The 22,873-nt window shown below is 59.2% G+C and overlaps 1 protein-coding gene across 1 annotated transcript in view; it reads left to right on the plus strand.

The window, feature by feature from the left end:
• The first annotated feature begins 1,171 nt into the window (after positions 1-1,171).
• Positions 1,172-22,873, plus strand: part of TIMP2 (TIMP metallopeptidase inhibitor 2) — a 32,706-nt gene continuing 11,004 nt past the window's right edge. The window contains exon 1 of the mRNA XM_081161197.1: positions 1,172-1,572. Coding sequence (XP_081017323.1) covers positions 1,443-1,572 — 130 coding nt within the window. The 5' untranslated portion in view covers positions 1,172-1,442. The remainder of the gene's footprint in view (positions 1,573-22,873) is intronic.

A 22,873-nucleotide genomic window follows, 5' to 3' on the forward strand; every position in this document is an offset into this window, starting at 1 on the left:
TCCCTGAATTCCTCCGGCCTTGTCACCCGGAGCAGAGAGTATGTGACACTATTTTATGTGAACAAAAGTGGAAAAAGTGACTGGGCTTATCAGGGTGCTAAAAATATTGCCCGGCCCAGTTATCTTTTTTCCCCGGCTGTCTTTGAAAGCCCCCCAGAAACCAAAGGAAAGTTTGGTTTTCCACTTTCAGTATTTTCCAGTTTCACATCTCAAGGGTGCACCACGCAGCTCAGCAGGCGGTTACTCTTTAATTGTGCCCTTTGCCCCCTCTCCACCTCCCCTGCGGGGTAGGAGGTCCAGTGTGTAACTGCCCACCGCCCAGGGGCGCAGGGCAGGCTCAGCGGCGGGCAGACAGGGTCCCCGGGGGTCATACTTCACCCCACGTCCCACGCCGTCCACACCTCTCAGTCAGATTCCCCGCCCTTTCTGGAACACAGAGCTGTTTTGGGAAAAGACCTTCAGCTCCCACATTTGTGGGATGAGGGAGGGAAGGGCGAGGGGAGCCAGCAAATGCCTTCATCCAATCCTACTGCCTCCTGGGCTCCTGGGCCCACCCCCCCTGGCTCTTGTTGGCTGGTCAAAAATATGGCCAGTTTATATAAAATCCTGTTTTGTTCATAGTAACCACTCCCCCTCCCTTTGCAACTAAACTGTGACGCGCACTTAAAATTCTAAGGCCTCCATTTGAGGAAGGGAGCCAGTAAGTTTCAGGAGCCGCCGCCCACGGGGGCACGGGGCGGGGCCGCAGGCGCTGACCTCGGCCCCCCGCTGGAATCTGAGGGACCCCCTAGTGCCAGGGAAGGAGGCGTCTACCCCTCCCGTGCCAAGCTGGAGGGGCAGGGGCAGGGGAAGGGGGTGGGTGGGACCTTGGTGCCCTGGGGAGTGCGCTGCACGTCCCAAGAGCTGAGCCAGGGCGCACCGGGCGCTGTTCTGCACGCATCACCCCCCCGCCCCAACCTCTGGCGATTTGGGAGGTTACGGGGTGCGGCCCAGCGCGGGGGGGGAGCCAGGTGCGCGGCGCGAGCCCCCCACGCCGAGCACAACAAAAGCCGGGTTTGGGGGAGGGAGGGGCGGCGCGGGGCGGGGCCTCGGAGCCCCCCGAGCCCCATTGGGCGCCGGCGGCGCCCGACGCGCTCCGAGCGCTATAAAAGGCCGGCGGCGCCCGAGCCCGCAGCGCACACATCCCCAGAAGGCAGGGGAGGGTCCGGCCGGCCGCGCGCGCGCCTCGCCACCCCCACCGCTTTCTTCTCCGCGCCCCCGCCGCCCCCGGGAACGCAGCCCCGAGAAAGTTTGTGGGGGTGAGTGCGGGCCCGGTGCGGAGGGCGCGCCCGGCAGCGCAGCGAGACCGCGCGCCCCAGCCCGCCCGGAGGGAAGCGCCCCGAATCCAGGCGGCGGCGGCCGAGCCCCGAGCCCGCGCCCCCGGCCCGCGCCCCCCGCCCGCCATGGGCGCCGCGGCCCGCAGCCTGCGGCTCGCGCTCGGCCTCCTGCTCTTGGGGACGCTGCTCCGCCGGGCCGACGCCTGCAGCTGCTCCCCGGTGCACCCGCAACAGGCATTTTGCAATGCAGACGTAGGTAAGGACAACGCCCGCCGGGGGCCCCCGGGGCTCCCACCACCACCCCCTCCCCCGGGGGCGCGCGGGACCCCCGCCCGCCCGCGCCCCGCGGAGGGACCCAGGCGCCCTCCTCCCGGCCCCGCGCGCCGTCTCCGATCCTGCAAGTTGACGCCAAAATCGCACTTTCTCTTCCCTTCCTCCACTCCCTTTCTTTCCCCTCTCCGCCGCCGCCGAGATGCTTCTCAACCTCAAAATTCCACCGAAATTCCGCTGCAGCTCCAGCCCCAGAAAAGGGAGCCAGGGACCGGATTGGGTCTTGGCAGGCGGAGGGCCCGGAGATGCCAGCGCGGGGGCGGGGAGAGTGGGGGACACGGCGTGTGTGAGTGGAGGGGAGTGCTGGCCTCGGTGGCTGGAGGGCTGGGGACCCCAGGAAGAAACTTTCACATGCGAGGTGGCAGTTGGGCTCCTCTGGGCTTGGGGCTGGGTGGGGAATGGCTTCTAGGTCTAGACCTCTCCCACCAGCCCCATTTGGGGGTTCCTGGATTAAGTGAGGGGCAGATGGACGCTTCCCTCCCCTGGGCTCAGAGGGGCTGCTCAGAAAGGCCTGGACAGCCCCAGGGCCCCTCCTCATCTGTGCTCTGCCCAGGAGGCCTTGCACCCAGGGTTGGACAGGAGGGAGGGTCCTTAGTGGCTTGTTGGTGACTACTTTTTCAGGACATCCGCAAAAGCTTGAGACTTTGGTCACTGGAGGGGACGGGGGAAGGGAATTGTGTGGCTGCTTAGGGTCCCAGGAAATATCTATTACCCTCAGGACCCCTTGCCCCTCAAAGGTGGGAGCTAGCGAGGGAGGAGGAGGCCAGTTATTTGTTTTGGTCCTGGAGGGTGGACTAGCTGGGGCCCAGAGGTTTCCATCCAGGTCTGACACTTGCAGCCCTGGTAAAGGTCAGCCAGGTTATCCTGAGGCAAGGTCAGTTTAACCACAGGTGGGCCTCTGCACCTCCCTCCGACTTCTCAACAGGTGTATTTCCTGCTACCGTGTCTCCGCCACCCCAGCATCCCATTTCCAGGCCAGATGTGGTGAAGCGGGGCGGCCTTCACCTGCTCAGACTCCCAGCTGGACTTTTCTGGGTCTCTCCTGTTGTCAGCCATGCCCCCCTGGACTCCCCACACCTGCCATGGCTCCCTGCTACACCCTAACTGGCTATTAAAGCTGACCCTGCTGCCTAGCCTGAGAGGCCTTCAGGTGCTCCTACCTGCGGGCATCATGTGGCTCAGGCCACCTGGGCATGGGGGAAGTGAGGTCTGTTTTGGAGCTCAGCATGATCTGAGGGGGAAGGAGAGGATCAGCCTTCCTATGGGGTATCCCCTCAGGGGATCCAGGCCTGTCCAGGCCCCTTTGCTGAGACACAAGCCATGCTTCTGACCAGAGTGTCATGGGCAGAACAGGCTGAGGCCCGCAGGCATCCTGGCTCCTGAGACCCCAGGGCTTGGCTCGCAGCAGCAGAGTGAGAAGAGGTTGGGCCTTGGGACCACTCAGCGTCACCAGCCACCTGGTGCTTGCCCAGTGTTGGCTGAGACTGGCACTGTTTCTGCCTGGGGTGTGGATCAGGTGCAGCCAGGGGTCAGGGTCGGGGAGCTTCAGAATGTCTGGAGTCTCCTTCTTGCTTTGTGTATGACTCTGCCCTTTGCCTGGACCTCCTAGCGTTTGTTTCCAACTTGTTGTGTCAAAATCATCATGCAGCTAAAACTCTGAACCCCATCCCAGCTCCGAGGCCCAGCGGGCCCTGCTGTTGCCAGAGGTTACGGCAAAGCCCGGGGCGTTCAATTTCTGGGAGTGCGGGGACAGCCTGCCACATGCTGGGGTGCTTAAAGCCACAGGAATTGATCCTCTTGAAGTGTAGGTCTAAAGTTCGAAATCACGGTATGGGCAGGGCTGGTTCCTCCTGGAGGCTCTGAGGGAAGATCCTTCCAGGCCTCTCTCCCGCTTCTGGGGGCTCCGGCATCCTTGGTGATCTTTGGCCGGTAGACGCATCACTCGGGTCTCTGCTCCGTCTCCACATGGCCTTCTCCCCTGTGTCTGTGTCCAAATTTCCTCCCTTCCTTTATGGACACCGGTTGGATTTAGGGCCCACCCACATCCAACATGACCTCATCTTAACTCGATCACATCTGCAGAGACCCTGTTTCCAAATAAGGTCTCATTCATAGGTCTGGTCGGACATGAATTTTACGGGGATGCAGTTTGCGCCAGGCTGTCCGGTCTGCTCCGTCGGCTGGGGATACAGAGCCTGCCACATGCTTGCGCAGGCCCCCGGCCGGCCGGGAGTAAACGTCACAGGGAAGCAGCAGCCTGTCTACGCGGCCCTGCTCCCTTAAGGGGCACAGGTTCTCAACGTCCTCCGATTCCCCACGCTGGTTGGGAGCAGAACTGCCTGAGGCCTTTTAAAGGTCACTCAGGACTGGTTCCCTTTGCAGATGCTGAGAGCCTGGCTCAGACCTCGGCTCAGACCTCGGCTTCTGTAGTTTTCAAAGCCCCACAGGTGGTGATGTGCCCCCAGAGCTCTGGCCCGGAGGCCTGGGAAAGGGCGCGTCCTGGTGCACGTGGGAGCTGACCTTGGCCGCAGCGCGTTGGCTTCTCATTGCTGCCCGGATACAGGCTTGTTACATGGCTTGGTATCTGTAAGAGGCAACTGGCTTAAGAAATAGGCTTCTGTCTGCCTATGTGAGGATCCCTGGGAGGTGTCTCCCAGCTCTGGCAGCTGGTAGGATTGGAACTGTGGTCTGCAAAGAGTTCATTATGAGGTTGTGACATTGAGGGTGAAGGGGGTGGTAAGAGACAGTTGGGCTCCTGGGAGTCCCTGCTCCCTGGGATAGGATGAGCAGGAAGCCTCTGATGTCTGGGAGCAACGCCGGGATGCGTTGATGGCCCGCTTCCTCTGTCTGATGGAGTCCTTCGCCCTCTACGCCAACCTGCACAGCCCAGTGATCGGGCAGGACCACGGGGCAGGGAGCCTGCAGTGACTCAGCCCGCACAGGGACTTGACTCCCTGGTCCTCCGGCCAGATCTAGACCCAGAGAATAAAATCTCCCATCTGGCCTGGGTGGCGATGCCCAAAGTCACGTCACTCCAGAGGGGCTCACAGCCAAGGCCACGTGCTGGCTGCCGGGGGTCGACAGCCAGGGTTGTGCACGCACTGCTGGGGGCCAGACAGCAGCCATCTCGAAAAACACACAAGCACTCAGGCAGCGGCTCTGTCGTGCCCGCGACACGCTTAGGAAGAGCCAGGCAGTGGGATTCCTTTGAGTTCAGTCAGGCCTCGAGTGCATGGGGACCAGGGGAGGTGGTGACTCCTGCAAAGCGCACAATCGATGGATCTTTGTGCGTCCTGGATTTGATTTTGGGGTGTATGCCAACAAGCAGTTACGGGGGTGCCAGCTCCGCCCAGGGCATGGAAGGGAGAAGCAGGCATTAGCCTGGCCTCAGGAGGGGAGCTAGACGCCAGTGCCAGGCAGTGAGGAAGACGGTTTAAACCCACATGGGTCAGGGTGAGCAGGAGCCCTGCAGGCCCCTCACCCCCAAGTCAGACTCAAATAATTAACAAAGCAGCCGTGAGCCAGGCTGACATGTTTTGGACAGTGTCCCTGCCAGGATGCATTCTCCCAGGGCAGTGACGGGGAATGAGTCGCTGGCAGCTCCCGGGGTTGGGAGACCAGAAGAGGGAATTGCTGTGTGCTGGGCACGAGGCTGCACAGCGGGCGTGGCAGGTGCTGGAGGGGAGCTCTCCCGACACCACGCCTTCCTCCCTGTCGGTGATCAAAGTGCCTGGTGCCAGCCTGCGACCCACTCCCTCCTCTGGAATGTGCAGTCCAGCCCTGGCCAGTGGTCCATGAGCTGCAAATGGACTTGGTCACCTGCCTCTTCGCCGCCGTCTTAGCCGGGTTGCTATGCAGATCCCACTGTTGCGGATCTTTGGTGACATTTGGGCTCACGGAGAAGGGGTGTAGACGACTCCCAGGCTTACCAGGGCGGGGGACTTGAAGTCACCCTAGTCCTAAGGCAGACCCACTAATCCGATGCCTGAGGGGCTGGGGGTAGAGGTGAACCCCTTGGGTTCCAAAATAGCAAAGAGATATGCTTGGAGGGGACCCCAGGCAGCCTGGTGGGTGAAAACACAGCAGGAGGGCCCTGCCGGCCTGGCTCAGTTGACTGGGCGCAGCCCCACGCACCCAGGGGCGTCAGTTCTATTCCCAGTCAGGGCACATATCCAGGCTGCCGGTCTGACCCCCAGTTGGGTGCGTGCGGGAGGCAGCCAATCGATGTCTCTCTCTGGAACTGCGAGATCCCTAGATCTGAGAGCATGTTCCCAGAGGGTGGTCAGTGGGGCCAGCATGGGGCGTGCCCAGGTGAACTCAGCAAAGGGACCAAGTGCCTGGGCAAAGGTGAGAGAGAGTTCTGGATCCAGGTAGGCCTGAGTGGAGGGCTAGGGCACTGGGAGGGCCAAGAGGGAGATTGGGACTGAATGTCACCGCTCTGGCTTATGTGGACCGTGCCCGGGACCCAAGGCAAGCCACCAAGGATGAGCACCATGGGTGATAGCGAGAACCTCCCAGGAGTTTGCCGAAAGGCAGCTGCCTGAGCTGGTGCCTGAATTGGAGCCTCGGGGCCCCGAGCCTGGGTGTTGGTGTTTCCCAGACTCTCCAGGTGATTCTGCTACCCGCCAAAGCTGGCACCGAGCCATTGTCCCCAAAGCGGGGTACCCAAGACAGTTTGGGTGTGAGAGGAGAATGTTATAAGCGTGTACTGTACAGAGATGGCTGTTCTGTTGCATGTAACTGTAAGCTCATGGGTAGGTGTCCAGGGTGCTCGTCCAGGCTTCTGTTGAGTGCCAGAGGGTGTCAGAAGTGTGGGGGCAGCAAGGAGGCTCTCAAGGCTGGGGAGGCATCACCTCTTTCTGTGTTAGACCCCGTGCTGGGCGTGTGCTCTTCACCCAACCCGGGGGCCTCTGGTTATCCCACAGATAGGGGGGCTCAGAGAGACACAAGCCGGGTCTGGGTGCCTCCCAGGAGGAGGCCAAGAAGCAGCCCAGGTATGGGAGGGGGGCCTAGAAGAGACATTATGATGGTCCCGTGAGGGGAAAACGATGCCGACAGTAATGACAGCGACCCTGCCTGTCCTCGTTCAGTGCCTGGTGCTGGGACTGCGTTCTGCACATTCCTGGTGTTAACTCGGGTGATTCTTCACTATCCTCATTTTACAGATGATCACACCGAGGCCCGGATAAAACTTGCTCAGGGTCACAGTGTTGGCAAATAGAGTAAGAGGGCTGTTTTAAAATGAGAAGGGGTGTGAGGGTTGCCTCTGGGGAGGGGCTTGGACGGGCGAAGGGTGGAGGGCCATGGGGGTGGGGAGGGAAATTCCCGAGGGCTGGCCTTGTTCATGAGGTTTTCCCATCAGTCGGAGGTGAGCTGAATAAATTAAGCTGTATCCTGACAGCAGAACATCAAGCAGTCATTTTAGGCAGTGTGTGGATCCCTGTTTGTGACCTAGAAAATGTTCGGAGTGGATTCACTGAAAAAGCCCAGGCTCCGTCTGAATGCTTCCATCCTCGACGTGGTCTCTTGCCTGGACTGAGTCACAGGGCTGACATGGCATTTTTAAAAATGCACAACCCTTACGTGAACGCTCCAGGAAAAAGTTGGCAGGCGAGCACCCAGGTCGGGCAGCGGAACATGGCTGCCCCTCCCAAACTCTGTTACCTCTCCTGGCCCCAGCCCCCCCTTTTCTTAGACATGACCCTGGTCTGGTTTTTATGGCGACAGCTCCCTGGCCTTTCTTTTTTTGGTTTATGTATCTTTATCTCATGACAAGAAGAGCTGTGCCCGAATTTCAGTGCACGGACAGAGGAAGTCTGGGAGGGTGTCTGTCAGAACTCTAGGCGGTGGGTGGGATCAAGGGTGATTTTCTCGACTTCGGCCTGTCTGCATTTTCTAGCGTTTCTGTGATGAACATGTTGGCTCTGTAATTGTTTTTAAGGCATCTGGGATGGGAAGGGGGAGACGGGTGGAAGCTTATTTGGGGAGACGGGCTGTGCATTTTCTCAGCTCTGTTGAGGTATCACGTGCCGTGCGGGTCACGGTTTCCGTGCCCAGTTCCGTGGTTTTTGGCGCAGTCACAGTGATGCAACCTCACCGCTGCTGGTTTTGCAACGTGCGGAGGACGGCCTGTGAGCTGGGTCTGTCCGGCGTGTTTGAGATAAGACTCAGGAGGTGCCTTTCCGCCTGTTCCCTCGAGGCCGGGATGCGTCTTTCCCAGAGCCTCACAGCGGGAGGCACGCGGTGGCCTCAGCCTCCTGCACCCTGCTGGCCCTTCGGGGCTGGGCGGACACCCCGCCTGCAGCCAGATCCCGCCGTAAACAAGGTTTTGCTGGGTCCCGGCCGAGCTCGCTCATGATGCAATGTCCACAGCTGCTGCTCGGCTCCAGCCGTCGAGTTTTAGCTGCCACACAGACCAGAGCAGGGTGGCCCGAGAAGTGATGCCTGTGATCCCTTTTCCAAACTGACCCCAGTGGTGCGGCGACTGTGCCCACCGTTTCTGGGCTCTGGAGCCGTGAGCACAGTGGCTGAGAGAGAGCTCTCCTGGCAGCCCCGCCAGGCCCGGGCACCCCACAGACTCGGCGAAGCACGTGGCACTGCAGCTGGCTCTCCGAGGCCCCGCTGGTCACAGTCAGAGGCCCTGGGAGAAAGCACTTCCACAGCCGGGTCTTAACCAAGGACAGGATGAGGAAGCGGCCTGACACTGTCTTCAATCCTGAGCGACCTGGAGAGGATGGGACATCTGGAAGGTCATCAGAGGCCCCAACAAGCTATAGTTTCTGACTGCCAGGTTACCCCACCCCCAGAACTTGTCCCTTGCCAGAGGGTGGGTACCCAAGACCTAGACACAAGGTTAGGTGTGTTTCTTATTTTGTATGGGCAGGTGGGTGACAAAGGGAGGCCCGGGCCAGGATTCCTTGTCTTCTGCCTCCCGTTGGCTCAGCTCGACAGTGGCGTCTGGAGGAGAAATATGTTTGAGACCTGAGTGGGGACAGCTGCTCTCCCTGCAGGAGAAGGGGTGGCAAGCGTTGTCAGGGAGCCCTGACCTTGAAATGCGACAGCTCAGAAGAGTGACAACCCGGTGAGGTTGAGAAGCGCCGTCACCTGCTGCCCGGCTGAGGGAGGGCAGACTTTCTCGCTGCCAGGCCCTCCGTAGACACTAAGGGCCTGTGCATGCCGGGGACCTTCACGGTGCCCCTATGTTGGCCAGCGCCCCAGCCGTTTGAGCCAAATCCTTATGACTGGTGGACCCGCAACAGGTGTCCTGACAGGTGCTCAGCTCCCCCTCTGGCTGGCTCGTCACTGTCCCTGACTTCACCCCTCCTCTGATGTCACAGCACAGCAGCTCTGCCGTTGCCATGGCAGCGGCCTGTCGCAGTTCACCAGCTGGGCAGACGCTGGCTGCCGGTGGAGGTGGAGAGCTGCAGTCCCCGCCGAGCTGGGTCAGCGGGCCCCCGAGGGCCCATGCAGACCAGCCAGGGCTGCGGTTCTTGTGTCCACCAATCTGTTGTGGGGAGCGGTTCTTTCTGTGCCCAGCTGTTGGGTGAGGCTCGTAGGAGACCCTTAGGAAGTGGGCTGATCAGGGCCTCCAGGCCTCAGGTCCAGAGGCTGAATTGCAAGTCCCGGTACCCTGGGGCCCTCCGGACACACTTTGATCTGGAAGGATGGTGGGATGGGGTCGGGGATGAATGTGGAGAGTGAGGGAGAGGCCATCCTGAAGCAACACAGCTGGCAATAGTGAGACCCCTGGCCCAGGCTGGGGGACCTGGAATCTGTAAGGTCAGAGAGACATTTAGGATCATCCGCCAGTTGGATCAGCTGTAAGCACCCACCCAGTAGCCAGATGTCTCCCGTAAGTGTGGGAGACCCTGTGCCTCATGTGTATCTCTGTGAGGCTGGTCCAGGCGATGAGGGAAATGAGGTGAGCCCGAGCTTGTCCCCCAAGGCTGACTGCCCAGCCACCTCAGCTTTCTAGAGCTGTCCCAGTCCTGTCTGTGCATCAGGAGATGGTTAAACAGACAGATTTACAAGCCCCACCCCAGGATATGGGTGAGAAACCTGCTCAGGGGCCTGGCTGGGACTCGAGTCCTGCCATGACCACCCCCACTCAGGCGACTCTGATGCAGCCCATCCAAACCCAGCCGGCGTTGGGAACCGCCCGCCACTCCGGAGCGTAGCTGAGAGTCAGGAAGTAGCGGGAAGCGGAGACCCGGCAGCACGCACGCTGGGTGTCACCGCGTGTCTTTTTAGAGGCTAGAATTCAGAGAAAAGGAGTTTTAAAATGTTTCTGATGTTTGTTTTATCTGAGCTTGGCTTGGATGCCTCCAGCGATGGGTGTCTCAGTACCTTTCAAGTTAGCCCAATGATTTCAACACAGCCCTGTAGAAAGTGCTTCTTTCCATCCAGCCAATTCCTGCGTCTCTAATGTGTTCCCGGTGGTCTAGCTCAGTCATCTGGAGACACGCACAGTAAGTACCACCCTCTCCTCAAACGGCTTGCCAGGCATTGGGGTGTTTCTAATGGTGATGAGTGCTGGCATCTATAAGCATCTATATAGATGGATGTTGCTATTGTTCCCGTTTTACAGATGAGCAAACTGAGGCTCCCAGAGTGAAGAAGCTTACCCTAGGTCGTACAGTTAGGTGATACTCTTAACCATCCCGGTGTGCGGTTCTAGACTTTTCTACCCCCTGCAATCCCTGCTTGAAGCTTTCTTGGTTCCCTAGGACTTTTCTTCCTGTGACGGGTTTTTCTCTTTTTTCATCTTTGTCCTGAATGCTGAGGCTGTGGCCCCCGCTCCCGTCCTTACCTCTTGGCCTTTTCCGGTTCCCGTCTGCGGAGACACGGCTTGTACTGTCCAGGTTTCCCCCTCCCTTAGTGAAGTTGTAGTTCTTTGGTATACGTTTCTTATCAGGTTAATTTCTAAACATTTTGATCTTGAAACTTTCCTCTTACGACAGCGGCGACGTCTAATTGGGTGTTGCTAGACACCGGCATCTCTTCCCTTTCTGAAGTTCTCTAGACACGCGTCTGTCAGCCCCTTGCGTGTGGGATCCGTCCCTTGTCTCAGACCGTTCCTGAGCCTCCCTGTGAGCCTGGTTCAGCGCTTCCCGGGACGTGTTATTTCCCCCCGGGGGGGTGGGAAGTGGTGGGTGCTCCCGGACGTTGGCAGTCCTCTCCCTTGTGTCCCTTTCACACCAGGGCCAGGGACATCCAGTGAGGTCTGACCAGCGCGGGCTCGGCTGGACCGGACCATTGTGCTCTTGTTCTAGGTGTTTCTTGTTCAGCACAGGTGGGGACCGCATTGGCTCTTTGGTGGTCACGCGTCTCTGCCGACTCCTGGCTCCTCCGCCCTGGCCATCTAATGTCCTCGCTTCTTTGGACCTGCAGCCCCTGCTTTGCGCTTGCTCAGTGGGTCCAGGGGCCCCCTGTGAGTCGTAGGTGTGTTCGCATTGCCTTGGTCTTGTCTGATCCAGCAGGTGTCGGCCTGTTAACAGCCCGAGCTGGAGGTTTGCTCTCCAGCACCACGTGGGCTGGTGCCTGGCTCCCCGGGGGTAGTCGTGTGCTGTGGGGGTCGCCTCCGGAATTGATAAGCTTTGAGTCCACACTTTGGGACTTGGCTCGGTGAGGAGCCATCGGGGCCCGGACTCCGTTCACTCTGACTCACGCGGTTTCAACAGGCTGCTTCGTGCGGGTGCTGGCCCAGGGCGGTTTGGGAGCCGAATGGGAATGGGACAGGGTGCCAGACGGCCCACAGAAAGCACAACCCTGGAGGACACAGGAAGCTATGAAAAGTTGACCTAAATAACCCAAATTATATTCTGGGGTCATGTGGCTTCGAGGGACTCTGTCCTATATGGACTTCCCCCCCCCACATCTTAAAAACCTTTAGCAGTCCCCTGTATTATAGTTCCAAAGATAATGCAGAGTTTTCCCAAGAAGGTGCAATTCTGTCTGTTCTCTGATCTCTCAAGACAAGTGATGAAGTTTGCATACAAAAGGAAATTTTAATTATATGGAAATGTGCTCTCCGTGGCCACGCCAGCTAATGGGAGCCCTTTTACATCTATTTTTATGTTTCAAAGAAAAAAAACAAAAACAACCTGAGTCACCCAGGCGCTGAGTCTGTGGGCCTCTGGGCCGAGGCCCCAGCAGCTTCCCTGTTGCCGTGGAGGTCAGGGGACGTGAGTGGAGGAAGGAGGAACTGGACCTGGGGGGGACTTGCGGGAAGGGAGGAGGAAGGGTGTCCATTTGAGGAAGAGGAACCGGGTGAGTGCAGCTCTGGCTCTGGGCCCGAGTGTGGGCACGTGGATGGCAAGGAACTTGGCAGCATGTCCAGCTGGGAAAGGGGTGTCAACCCGTGACCTGCAGGACTGTCCCCAAGCCTGTAGGCCAGAGATGGCCCCATGTGGGGAGAAGGTTAACGGAGCACATTTCTGGGTTCCTTCCACAGAGGCTGGAATATAGGATCTGTCTGGGCCAGGGCCCTGGGATCTGCATTTTAAGTAGCAGCACAGGTGACAGTGGTGCAGGTGGCCTGCAGACAGGGTTGGAAACTAGCTAGTGTAGCTGCTGATGTCACGCAGCTGAGCTAGAGCAGTGGCTGTCACCTCGGTGCTGGAGGAGAGGTCAGGTGTGGGCGTGGCAGGGCCTGATTGGGAGGCTCTTGGAGGAGCTCAGGAGAGACGCGGGGAGCTCAGCTGCTGGGGGAGGAACCCGGCAAAGGAGGGACACATCAGGACACCGATACAGAGTAGAGACCGTTTCCAGGGCTTCGCTGCTCGCAGCGTGGTCCAGGGACCGGCAGCGTCACATCCCCTGGGCCTGCCGAGTCAGAGCCCGGCTTTTCATAAGATTCGGAAACACTGTGCTGGGTCTTGCCTGTCGCTATCCAGGTAAAACACTTGAATGGAAAGGGGCGGGTGCCCGTTCAGGTGCACACAGGTTGATGCACACAGAAGGCGCCAGGGCCCCTCTCATCGCTCCTCTCAGTCCTGGGAGGCCAGAGGTCAGGTAAGGACAAGCTCAGCCCAAGACCGAGTCCTGGCTCCCAGCTCTGACTTCCAGCCACATCCTCGCCGACACCCTCCGTCTCTTCCATGGTAGCTGTCCCAGTGGGGGGGGGGGGGGCAGTCACATCTCACTGTAGCTCCAGGTTGCATTTCCCTAATGACTCTTGACCCTGAACATCTTTGTGTGGCTTGTCAGCCGAGCATAAATCTTCCTCGCGGAAGGTCTATTTCCATCTTTTGCCCGTTTTTAAGTGGGGCTGCTTGTCTGCCAGCTGAGTCATAGTTGTTTATATATTATGGATTCAGGTCTTTTGTTGGATGTATGGCTTGTGATATTTCCTCCCAGTTTGTGCCTTGTGTTCTGCTTGTTAGTGATGACTTTTGAAACGCGAAGGTTTTTCATTTCGACGATGCCCAGTTTATCAGTTCATTGTGGGTGTTTTTGGTGGTGTATCTAAGAAACCTTTGCCTAACCCAAGGTCATGAAGATACGCTTCTGTTTTCTTCTTGGCATCTGTCGTCTTAGACCACGTATGAAGGCCTCCAATCGTAGTTTAGTTCACTTTTATGTAAGGAGTGTAATTTTGTCTATGGTGAGATGAGGGCCTGAATTCACCTTTTTCCCATGTGGAGAGCCAACAGTCCCAGCACCATTTGTTGGGAGGGGGGATTAACCCCATGCTTCCCCCCCAGTCGGTTGCCTTGGCACCTTTGTCAGAAATCTCAGTTATCGTGTTCAGCGAGCCCACCTTCTCTCCTCCTCTCGTCCATCATGGCGGCGGGCAGCCTGGTAGAATATATTATTAGCCACTATTCTGAATGGTCAAATTTACCAAAAGCTGGCGTCAGCAAGACCAGCTGAGGTTGGTCACAGTCCCTGCTGTTGACCCAAGTGGCAGAGGCCTGTTTCTTTCACCTGCTAGCTGTGTGATCCAGGTCCCAGTTCTTCATCACTCCCTGCCTCAGTTTCCCCACCTGTGAACCCAGGGTGATAATGGCTCCTCACCTCAAAGGTGACTGTAAAAAAGTACCCGGAGCAGAGCTGCATTTTACATAGCGGGGCCGCCAGGATTCGGCTCCTGCAGCTCAGCCTGGCTCCACACAGACCAAATGAGAGCTTGGGGGGGGGGGGGGGGCAGCTGAGGGGCGCCCCCTGCAGGCTGCAGTTGTGCAGGGAGCCACTCAACCCATAGGCTGGCCGTCTTTGACCTCAGGCCCGGTGCACACAGATGTGACTCCACGCTCTGGTGAAGGCACCTCCTCTCCTGGGCGGGCCTGAGCCCTGGTCCCTTCCTCATGCCCAAGAGTCACACAAGGAAAGAGCAGGGAATCATGAAAACAGGAGTAGCTCCAGTTTAGTCTCCTCTCCGATTGGGTTGCATTGGATTTTAGTACCCAGTATGAACGCACATGCCTCCCTCCACACGCCTCCCCCTGCAGTTTTCCACGCCCCGCACAGCCCCTGCCTACCAGGCTCCTCCAGCCTGACCTCAGCACTACGCGGCCATCCTGTGCTTTGCGGGATGTTTAGAAGCATCCCTGGCCTCCCCCCTCGAGATGACAGTAGCAGCTGCCTCCAGCTGTGACACAAATGTCAGGATCTTGTTGAAGGTGTGAAGACAGAGGACAGGCCCTGGGGGATGGGGGTGGAGGGAGAGAGTGGCAGGGACGCGTCTGAGTCTGTCCCCTCATTCAGAGCCCGTGTGCCTTATCCCCAGGGCCTTGCTCGCGTCCCGGGCGGTGGCGTGTGTCCTCCCGCCCGCACAGGCTTGACGTGGAACAGCTGTGGCCCCTTGTCCCGTGGCTCCCACCAGCGTCCCTCAGATGCCACGTCTGCCAAGGTCTCCACCATGAAAAGGGGCTCGGAGAGAGCCGCTCGCCTGAGCTCCGACCCCGACGAGGACACCTGCCTTTCGAGGCAGAGACACAAACCGCTCCAAGTCCGAGAGAGAGGAGACTTCGCGGCGCAGAGAAGACGGGACCTCAGGCAGCGGAAAAGCCTGCAGCCCCCGCACTGGGGTGCGGGACCGAGGCCCGAGTGGCAGGAGGCCCCTCACCAGCACCCCCGAGGATGGGAGCGGCCGAGCTTAGCACATCTGTTAGGGGCGGGGGGAGGATGGGCCAGGGAGCCTGAACCTGACTTGGAGGGGCCGGCCTGGCGAGGGGCAGCAAGCTGGTGGCCCTGGGGCTGGGAGAATCAGAGAGCGGCTGTCAGAGGAGAGAAGCGTCGCCAAGAAGACCCGGGCAGACTGCAGCCCTGGTGCACCAAGGCCCGGAGGACAGTGGCGGGCGCGGAGAGGAAGGGGGCTTTCAAAGCCACGGGCCAGCCACATCCTGCCCCTCCCCTGGGTCCCCCAGAGAAGAATAAAGGGAAACAGGGGCCTTCAAGGAAGACTGGCGGTGGCCGCTGTCCTGCTGACCCTTGGGCGAACGGAGGCCTGGACACAAGAAAGCTCTTGGCTGCTACAGGGGGGACCTCGGTCTCCAGGGAAAGGGAGAGAGACCTCTCCCGGGGCAGGAGAAGGACAGTGGGTTGGACGGCTCATCTGGTTCCAGGCCGGAACAACTGTCTGCGTCCAATTCCCGATGGCCGGGTGGACAGTCGGGAGCCGCTGCAGCCAGTGGGCTCGACCCGAGGAGGGAGAGCCTCGCCCCCGGGCCAGCGCTGGGAAAAGAGCAAGTGTAGGAAGGAGCTGGAGCTGGCCTTCGAGAAGTTGTTTAACACACACAGAAAGCTGCAACGACACCTGAGGCTGCACCTTCAGTCCCTGACGGGGGTGGGTGCAGACCCCAAGGAAGGACAGGGCTTCTCAGAGGCACGTGGACACCACAGTGAGACCTGGACGGAGAAGACACTGGCGGCCTCGGACACGGAGCTGGTGCCTGACAGGGAGGCCACGCGTGCAGCCCAGGAGCACGCCCACCACGCGGCGCCCAGAAGCAACCTGCAGAAGCTGCTGAGCAAGCTCGAGGACCAGAAGTATCGGGGGATGCTCGAGCCCCCTCTTAAGGACAAGGGGAACCTGTCATCTACTGAGATAGGAACACTGATCAGCGAGGAGAGCACGAGCTGGTCCAGCGCGAAATCCAGGCAGGAACTGCCCAGACTGGACACGCTCTCACTGCGGCTTCACCCGCAGGGACAGGCGGACAGAGCCGGCTCGGTGGCTTCAAGGCTGAAGCAGGACATGGAGCAGAGAAGACAAACGCAGCTGGAATTGCTTGAACCCCCAAAGGTGAGCTTGGAAGCCCTCGGCCTGACGGGTCAAGATGAGAGGGGGGAGCAGACGAGAGCTCGCCCAGCGCGTGCCGAGGCTTCCTCCCCTCGGGACCCGGGGAAGGACGGTGGATATGGGTGTAGGCCCGCCTCCCCCCCGCCCTCCAGCAGCAGCGACTATGAAGACGACGACGACGGCGGCCAGAAGATCCGTGACATTCAACAGCAGATTTTAGATCAGGGCAAGTTGCACCAGCAGTTTCTTGAAGAAGCCAGGAAACGCTTGCGAGAGTTTCAGAGGTGATGTGTTAAAAGTGCGAGTCCCACCGCGGTAAATACAGCACCGGTCGCATGGCGTGAAGCCCGGACCGGGACCTGAGTCTGTGAGACCTGTGTTTGCGGCTCGGGCCCCTCGATCATTCCTTCGTCCTGCCTTTAGAACAGGGTCCCGCTGGGGAGGGCTCCTCGGCTCGGAAACAGGAACCCGTGTGGCGGCCGTGGCGGGTCTGGCCGGGCCCGCAGAGGCGTGTCCCGGAGCCACAGTGCAGACGGGAAGTCCAGGTAAATTCAGCACTGGACTCCCGGGGCATCCGAGGTCAGACGGGCACAGCTTCAAAAGACGCATCGCCTGTCACTTAGCCCCTGGGGGAGGTTAATGGAGAGATTGAACTAACACCTCTCTGTCTTTCAAACCAAGGAAACCAAAATCATTCGATAGCACATCATTTGGTAACATTCTTGTGCCTAATGTTAATAAGGGGGGGGAGGGCCAGAGGAGGGGGGGAGAGAGAAAGGGGGGGAGAGAAAAAGGGAGAGAGACAGAGAGGCACATGGTCCCAGCCACTTATCCTAGTAGGTGGGGCTGCCAGTGGTGGGGGGACCTGGGTGTCTGGTCATTTTCCACCCCCCAGCTTTACCTCTGACTCAGCAGCCACGGAGACCCCACACTGGGTGGAGTTTTATCTGCCAACTGCATCCTTAGGGACTGGGACAGAGGGGACAAACTTTTTCTGCAATAAGCCAGATAGGAAATAGTTTAGACTTTGCAGGCTACACACCCCGGTAGACAATGTATCGATGCATGGGCGGGGCTGAGTTCCAATAAGACTTTGTTTCCAAAAATGGGGGGCGGTGCTGGACTTGGCCCTTAGCCGTAGTTAGCTGACCCCTGGACTAGCCTGTGGAGGAGATGGTGCCTGACTCCCCCCTCCCCTCTCTTCCAAGGACCTCAGATACCCTGAGTTGGACCCCGCATCCTCACTCAGGATCCATTTGCATCATTGGTTCATGAACGGCCTCTGTTATCTTATGGATACTTTGTAGACAAAATACTGCACCGGGAGCTCCCCGTGCAAACCGAGACCTGGAATGTTTGCTGAAAAGCAGCTGTGTGTGTGACTTCCCCTCTCTGTGTGGTGTCCCCTATGGCTCTGTGCCCGCCGACCTTGGGGGTCACCCCACATTCCACGATGTGGTTCTGGACACACACACACACACACACACACGGAGCACAGTGTGGTTAAGTTTGACTTGTGTTTGAACTTTATAAAAAGAACGCAATATCATACGTGTTCTTCTGGAAGCTTTTCTTGGACTCAGCAGTTACTTCATCCATGTCACACGTGGGTGTCATCTCTCCGTTTGGCTGCAGCCTCCTGTCATCATATGACTCTCTGAGCCTCCTTCCCAGGATCATAACTTCTCCTCTGTTTCATGCCTGTTCCCAAAAAGAGAACTACATCCCTAATGCACTTGGTCCAAAAGGCCGGGGGTCACAAAGTGCGTTTGGAAGGTTTACACGCCAGGCTGACACGTAGGTGTGGGAAAGGTCCCCTCCTTCCCATTTTCACTTTTTTTTTTTTTTGCCATGGAGAGCATTGAGTTGCCCTCGCACTATTTTTCCTTTACTAATACTGAGCGGCAGGCACTGCCCCAGTTACTGGAGATGGACAGTGAGCCCCACGCAGAGCCCGGGACTCGGGTTCTAGTGGAGGGTCATGAGTAAATGTGGGGTGACAGATGGCAGCAGTGGGATGCACAGGGAGACGTGGGTGACTGACCAGTGTGGCGTGTCCCCGAGGAACCCTAGCTGGGCTTCCCTGAGGAGTATCGAGCCCCCAAACATGCCCCTGTGTGGGGGGCAGTCACAGCCTCCCACAAGGTGGTTTTGTTTTTGTTTTTAAATCAGTAGCTTGGTGGGGAACCTTCCACCAGCCCACATTTCCATCGTGGGCGTCCACTGTGGCTTTCCCGCTTGACGTAGGGAAAGTGTTTGCTCCAGGCCCGGTGTCTGTCGGGCACCTGCTTCCGAGCGGCGCGGGGCAGGGCTGCGCAGGGGCCCAGCCATGTGCTCTGAGCCCAACGTGGTTAAGAAAGCAGGGCCCCGCGGGGGCGGGAGGGCTGCTGTTAGAGGATGGCCTTTGGGGGGGGAGGGGGCGGGCTTTTGGCTGGTGCTCAGCCTCGAGTGCTCCAGGACCACCTGCCACTCCTGCCTGCCAGGCGGGATCGCCTCCGGCTAAGAGGGCGTCGTGGGATCACCGGGTCTAACGCTGTGGCCACCAGGGACCCAAACATTGAGTAATGAGGTCTCCCGACTCCACCTGGAAGCCGCAGTCTAATGAATGGACGAGCCTGACTTTGAGTGGGATGTTTTTGTTTCCAATTTCAAAGGTTATATTTGTGGTCCCTGAGTTCTAGGTGAGGATTGCCCCTTCTTGGCCACACTTGAACTAAAAGTAGATGTGGGGGACAGGCAGCGAGACACGCTGTGGGGTGACTCATCTCTGCCTGGACAGTCCCACCCACACTGACCCCTGGCAGGAGGACAAGACACACCCTGCCCTTTCCTACCTATTCCACAGACGGCTAAATGGGGGAGAGCACTCCTTTGTCCAGGCCAGTAGCGTGGGAATGAAACAGCCCTCCAGGATCCGCTCTCCCCCCCCCCCCAAAAATAATGGCCTCCAGTGATTCCCTGTGGAGATGTCCCAGGTGACTTCCATCTCTGTGAGACCCCTGCCTTGGCTCCTCTTGGTCACATTGACACAGCTGGACCGTGGTGTGAAGGGCCCTGGAGAGCTGCCTGGAAGGGCACAGGGTTCCCCGCAAGCAGTGCTAGTGGCAATGATGACCCCGACATGCAGTTGTGTGCACCTTCGCCCTCGGAAGTCCCTCTCAGAGAGGCCCTGTCCTGTGGGTTTCTTCCTCCTGTGTCTTCTAGAGCTTTCCATGGGTTTTTGGCTTCTGCTTCCACATCTGGGGGCAGCTTCCCTGTTCCCGTCTCACCCTGCACTCACTAAAACCTTTCTCGTCAGGTCGCTTCCTTGCAACCCTGCTTCTCCCCAGACCACAGGGACTCAGGAAGGTGTCAGTGGCCAACCTTGGTGGTAGACAGGTTCCCGCCTGTTTGTCCCGGGGTTTGCAGGGAACAGTGGCATTGGCTGTGGGTGCGGCCAAGGTCCCCATCCACAGGCAGGTGTAGGCCCGAGGTGTCGGTCGGGTCCCCAGGGCAGCAGTAGGACTGGCGGTTCACCCCGGGATGTGGGGCCCGCTCCTGCACTTGTTGGGCTCACGGGTATTGTTTTGGGATGTGACCCCACACTCTGTGCTGCTCTGCAGGTTCTTGTACTTCCCCTACCCAGCCAGATGCACGGCCATAGTGTGTGTGATAACATCCAGGACCTCAGAAATGTGAGATAACCAGCAGACAAGATTTTCAAAGTCGGGGGCCCTCGCAGACCTTCATTAGTTCTTCCAATGTTCAGGAAGAGGCCCCCAGATGCGGATGGCGTCCTGGCTCCAGCCTCACCCCCTGTGCCTTGGGAGTGCGGCCTCCTGTACAGGTGGTGCTCCGGCCCCGGCCCTGCCCCGGGCTAAAATGGGGACTGGATTCGCCCGCATATGATGGCTCGGAGTGTTTCTCTGCGAGGCTGACCAGTGAGGACTCCACAGAGCCATGGGGCATGAGCCACCCAGTGCCTGCGTGGGTTTCTCCACGGTGGACACTGGGATTCCAGCCTTTACATCCCCATTTCTGTCTCCTGACTGAGAAACTCAGCGGCTGGGGTCAGCCATAGACCATGGGCCTCAGTCCCATGCACTGTTCCTGCTGATAGGCCTAAGCCATGGGTCCAGCCCTCGGGTGTCTGCTCCTGAAAACGAGGGGGCCTGGAGAGGAACAAAGCTGCCTGAGGCCACAGCCCATTGGCAGCAGTGTGGGGAAGGACCCTGGTCTGTGGCCCCTCAGCTCCCAGCCACCCACCCGGCCTCTCTGGTCCCCCTCCTCAGCCTGCGGGTGGGAAGGGGTCGAAGGGGCTCTGGGCTACCTTTCAGTGCCTGTCCAGGCCCCCTCCCTGCCCTGCCTGCTCCGCCTGCCCCAGCTCCAGGCTTGGGGTTTGCAGGGCTCAGCTTGGCTGCTCCTCCGTCTTGGCGGAGAAAGTGAGAGCTGCAGTCCCTCCACAAAGCCGCACTGTTCTCAGCAAACCCTCCCAGGGTCGGGTGCATTTTTTTCAAATGATTCAGCAGCACGTGAATGGGAAGGGCCGAGCTTCGGGAATGCGACCAAGGCCTGTGGCGTGACATCCCATAGGGCCCACAGGGAGGAGGGTTTAGGGCTGGGGTCGGGGTCATGCCAGGGTCCTGGGGGGTCAGGGAGGCCAGTGGGCCATGCACAGTGGGTGTTTAGAGGAGACCTGTCCCTCTGTCTCCAAGGTCAGGGTGTGTGTGCGGGTGGGAGCAAATGGACAGGAAATGGAGATGGGAGAGCCGGTCTCCATGGTGACGGGCATCCAGTGGCCAACAGCTCACGTGTGTGCTAGAATGAACAGCACTAGGCAGACCTGGCAGGCCCCTGGGTACCAGGCTTGCGACAGTGTGGCCCAGGGCAGGGGCTGCACCCCATCACTCTCCCTGCCCCACCTTCAACCCCAATCACATCTGCTTTGAGCAGTTTTCGTTCCAGGCATTTCTAACCCTGGCCTGAGTCACAGTGGCCAAGTCTCTCCCTCAGCCTGGACAGGCACAGCCCTGCCCCAGAGCCGGGAACGTCCATCAGTTCTTGGGGATGGAAGGTTTGCAGGGACCTGAGGGTGGGCGTGGCCTCTCTCAGCCGCTGCAGGGACACAGGAAACCCGTGGTTCCCTCAGCAGCACAGGGCTGTTTTTAATTACTAAGTGACAGCCCCCTTTTTTCTATTTCCCTAAAAGGAGTGGACTTGGAGGTCTGTTCCTCCACTGACAGAAAGGGGCCAGGCATGGTGGCCAGGAAGGCAGCTGAGAGCTTGGGGGAAACCCCACGACCTGTCCACTGAGGGCACCTGGGAAAGTGTGGGGCCGGGCACACAGTGAGGCTGCAGGGCCAGGTGGGGCCGCTGGGGCTGGACACTCCCTCGGACTCCCAGGCGCTGAGCCAGTGCTGATGTCATGCGTTGCTAGTGACATCTCCCAGGCTGCTCGACCACACCCCGTTCCTTGTGCAATTCAGGGACGTGGCCTTGAAACCTGGGCATCAGAGCCAGTGTGCAGGTCTCTGTGTGCACGACCCCCTTTCTAGGTCCGCGGCCCCTCCAGCCGGTGAGGTCCAGGCCACCGGCTGACGAAGCAGATGCAGTCCCATTGGAAAGAGGCAAAACCATCTCCCCTGTGCCCCCAAGGCCCCCTGAGATGATTTAGTTACATGTGAGCCGGTAGGGGTCCTCACTGATCCAGGGGCAGGGCCCCCTCCTCCCAAGTGGCAGCGTGGGAGCCAGTCGCAGGCATTTGTCAGGACTTTGGTAGCTGTGTGGTTGGGAGGTGGAAATGTCTTCACTCTCGGCACTCTTTTCTGGGGAGCAAAGACAAAAGCGTGGAACCCTGCAGCCCCCCTCGAGTCCCCCAGCAGAGCGGGGCACGCCTGGGGAGCCCGGATCCTCCGCCGGGCCTGGAGTGAGTAGGGCTGGCTTTGGTCTGCAGGAAAATCGTGTCTGAATTCCCCTGAAATGGTTGTCGTGTAATTGTACCCAGAGACACAGAAATGGACCAAGTGACCTGCGGGGGACTGAACACCGTTCACATCTAAGAAAAGTGCAGTTTCTCCGTGGCCAGCGGCCCTGTGACCACGTTGCTGCCCCTGTTCTCACACCAGGGCCCACTGTGCTCTTGGCCGGCAGTCACCCCCGTCACAGCAGAACGACCTGCCCCCCTTCTCTTCATTGGGGCCAGCAGGGTCTTTGCCAAATGTGCTGCCCAATCCAAGGCCCTGAGTGAGTGGCACTGGGAACGTGGGCCCCTCATCGGAGGGACCGCCGGGCATTTTCCAGAGGACTGTGGCCAAGACCTGAGAGCACCCTGTCCCTGCCGGCAGCGACCTCCCAGGCCCGAGCTGAGGCTTCAGGAGATGGGCCGGGCAGGGACGGTGCCCGCTGCTGACGCTGAGCCACCCTTGCCAGTCTGAGTCAGGGCCTGGGTAAGGCTCAGATGACCCGGGGCCGGATTTTGACCTCACAGGAGACGGATGTTTTTCCAAATCCTGGGATTCTCACACCTCTTCTGGGCAAACGCGTGATTTTTCCTGGGGCTAGAAGTCAGTGTGCTGGGTGCATGGCACAGGGCCGAGACTGTCTGCAAGTCACGTGTTAACATGCACAGGTTTCCTGTCCTCAGGGTTGGGAGCCCGGGCCTGGCACAGCGGCCCCTCGGGACAGCAGCAGACGGTCTGGCCTCCGCGGGACTTTCCCCGGGTGGCTGTTGTCTCTCGCAGTCTAAATGCAGCCTGTATTCTTCGGATCATTGTCCGTGATCTTGACTTTCCACCCGCCCAGTTCTTTTCCATCCCAAATCTGGCGGCTGTGCCGGGGATTGTTTTTGCAGGCTCCTGGCGGGGGGAAGTGACATCATGTGGTGTCCGAGGCCCGGGTGGGGGCGGGGCTCTGCGGTTGCGTGTGCTTTGAATTAAGTGGACGGTTGTGCATTCCAGTAGCTGACATCTGGCAGTGAATTCATCAGCCAGTGTGTCACCCTTGA

Source organism: Miniopterus schreibersii (genome assembly GCF_964146895.1).
Source record: "Miniopterus schreibersii genome assembly, chromosome: 16".
NCBI lineage: Eukaryota > Metazoa > Chordata > Mammalia > Chiroptera > Miniopteridae > Miniopterus > Miniopterus schreibersii.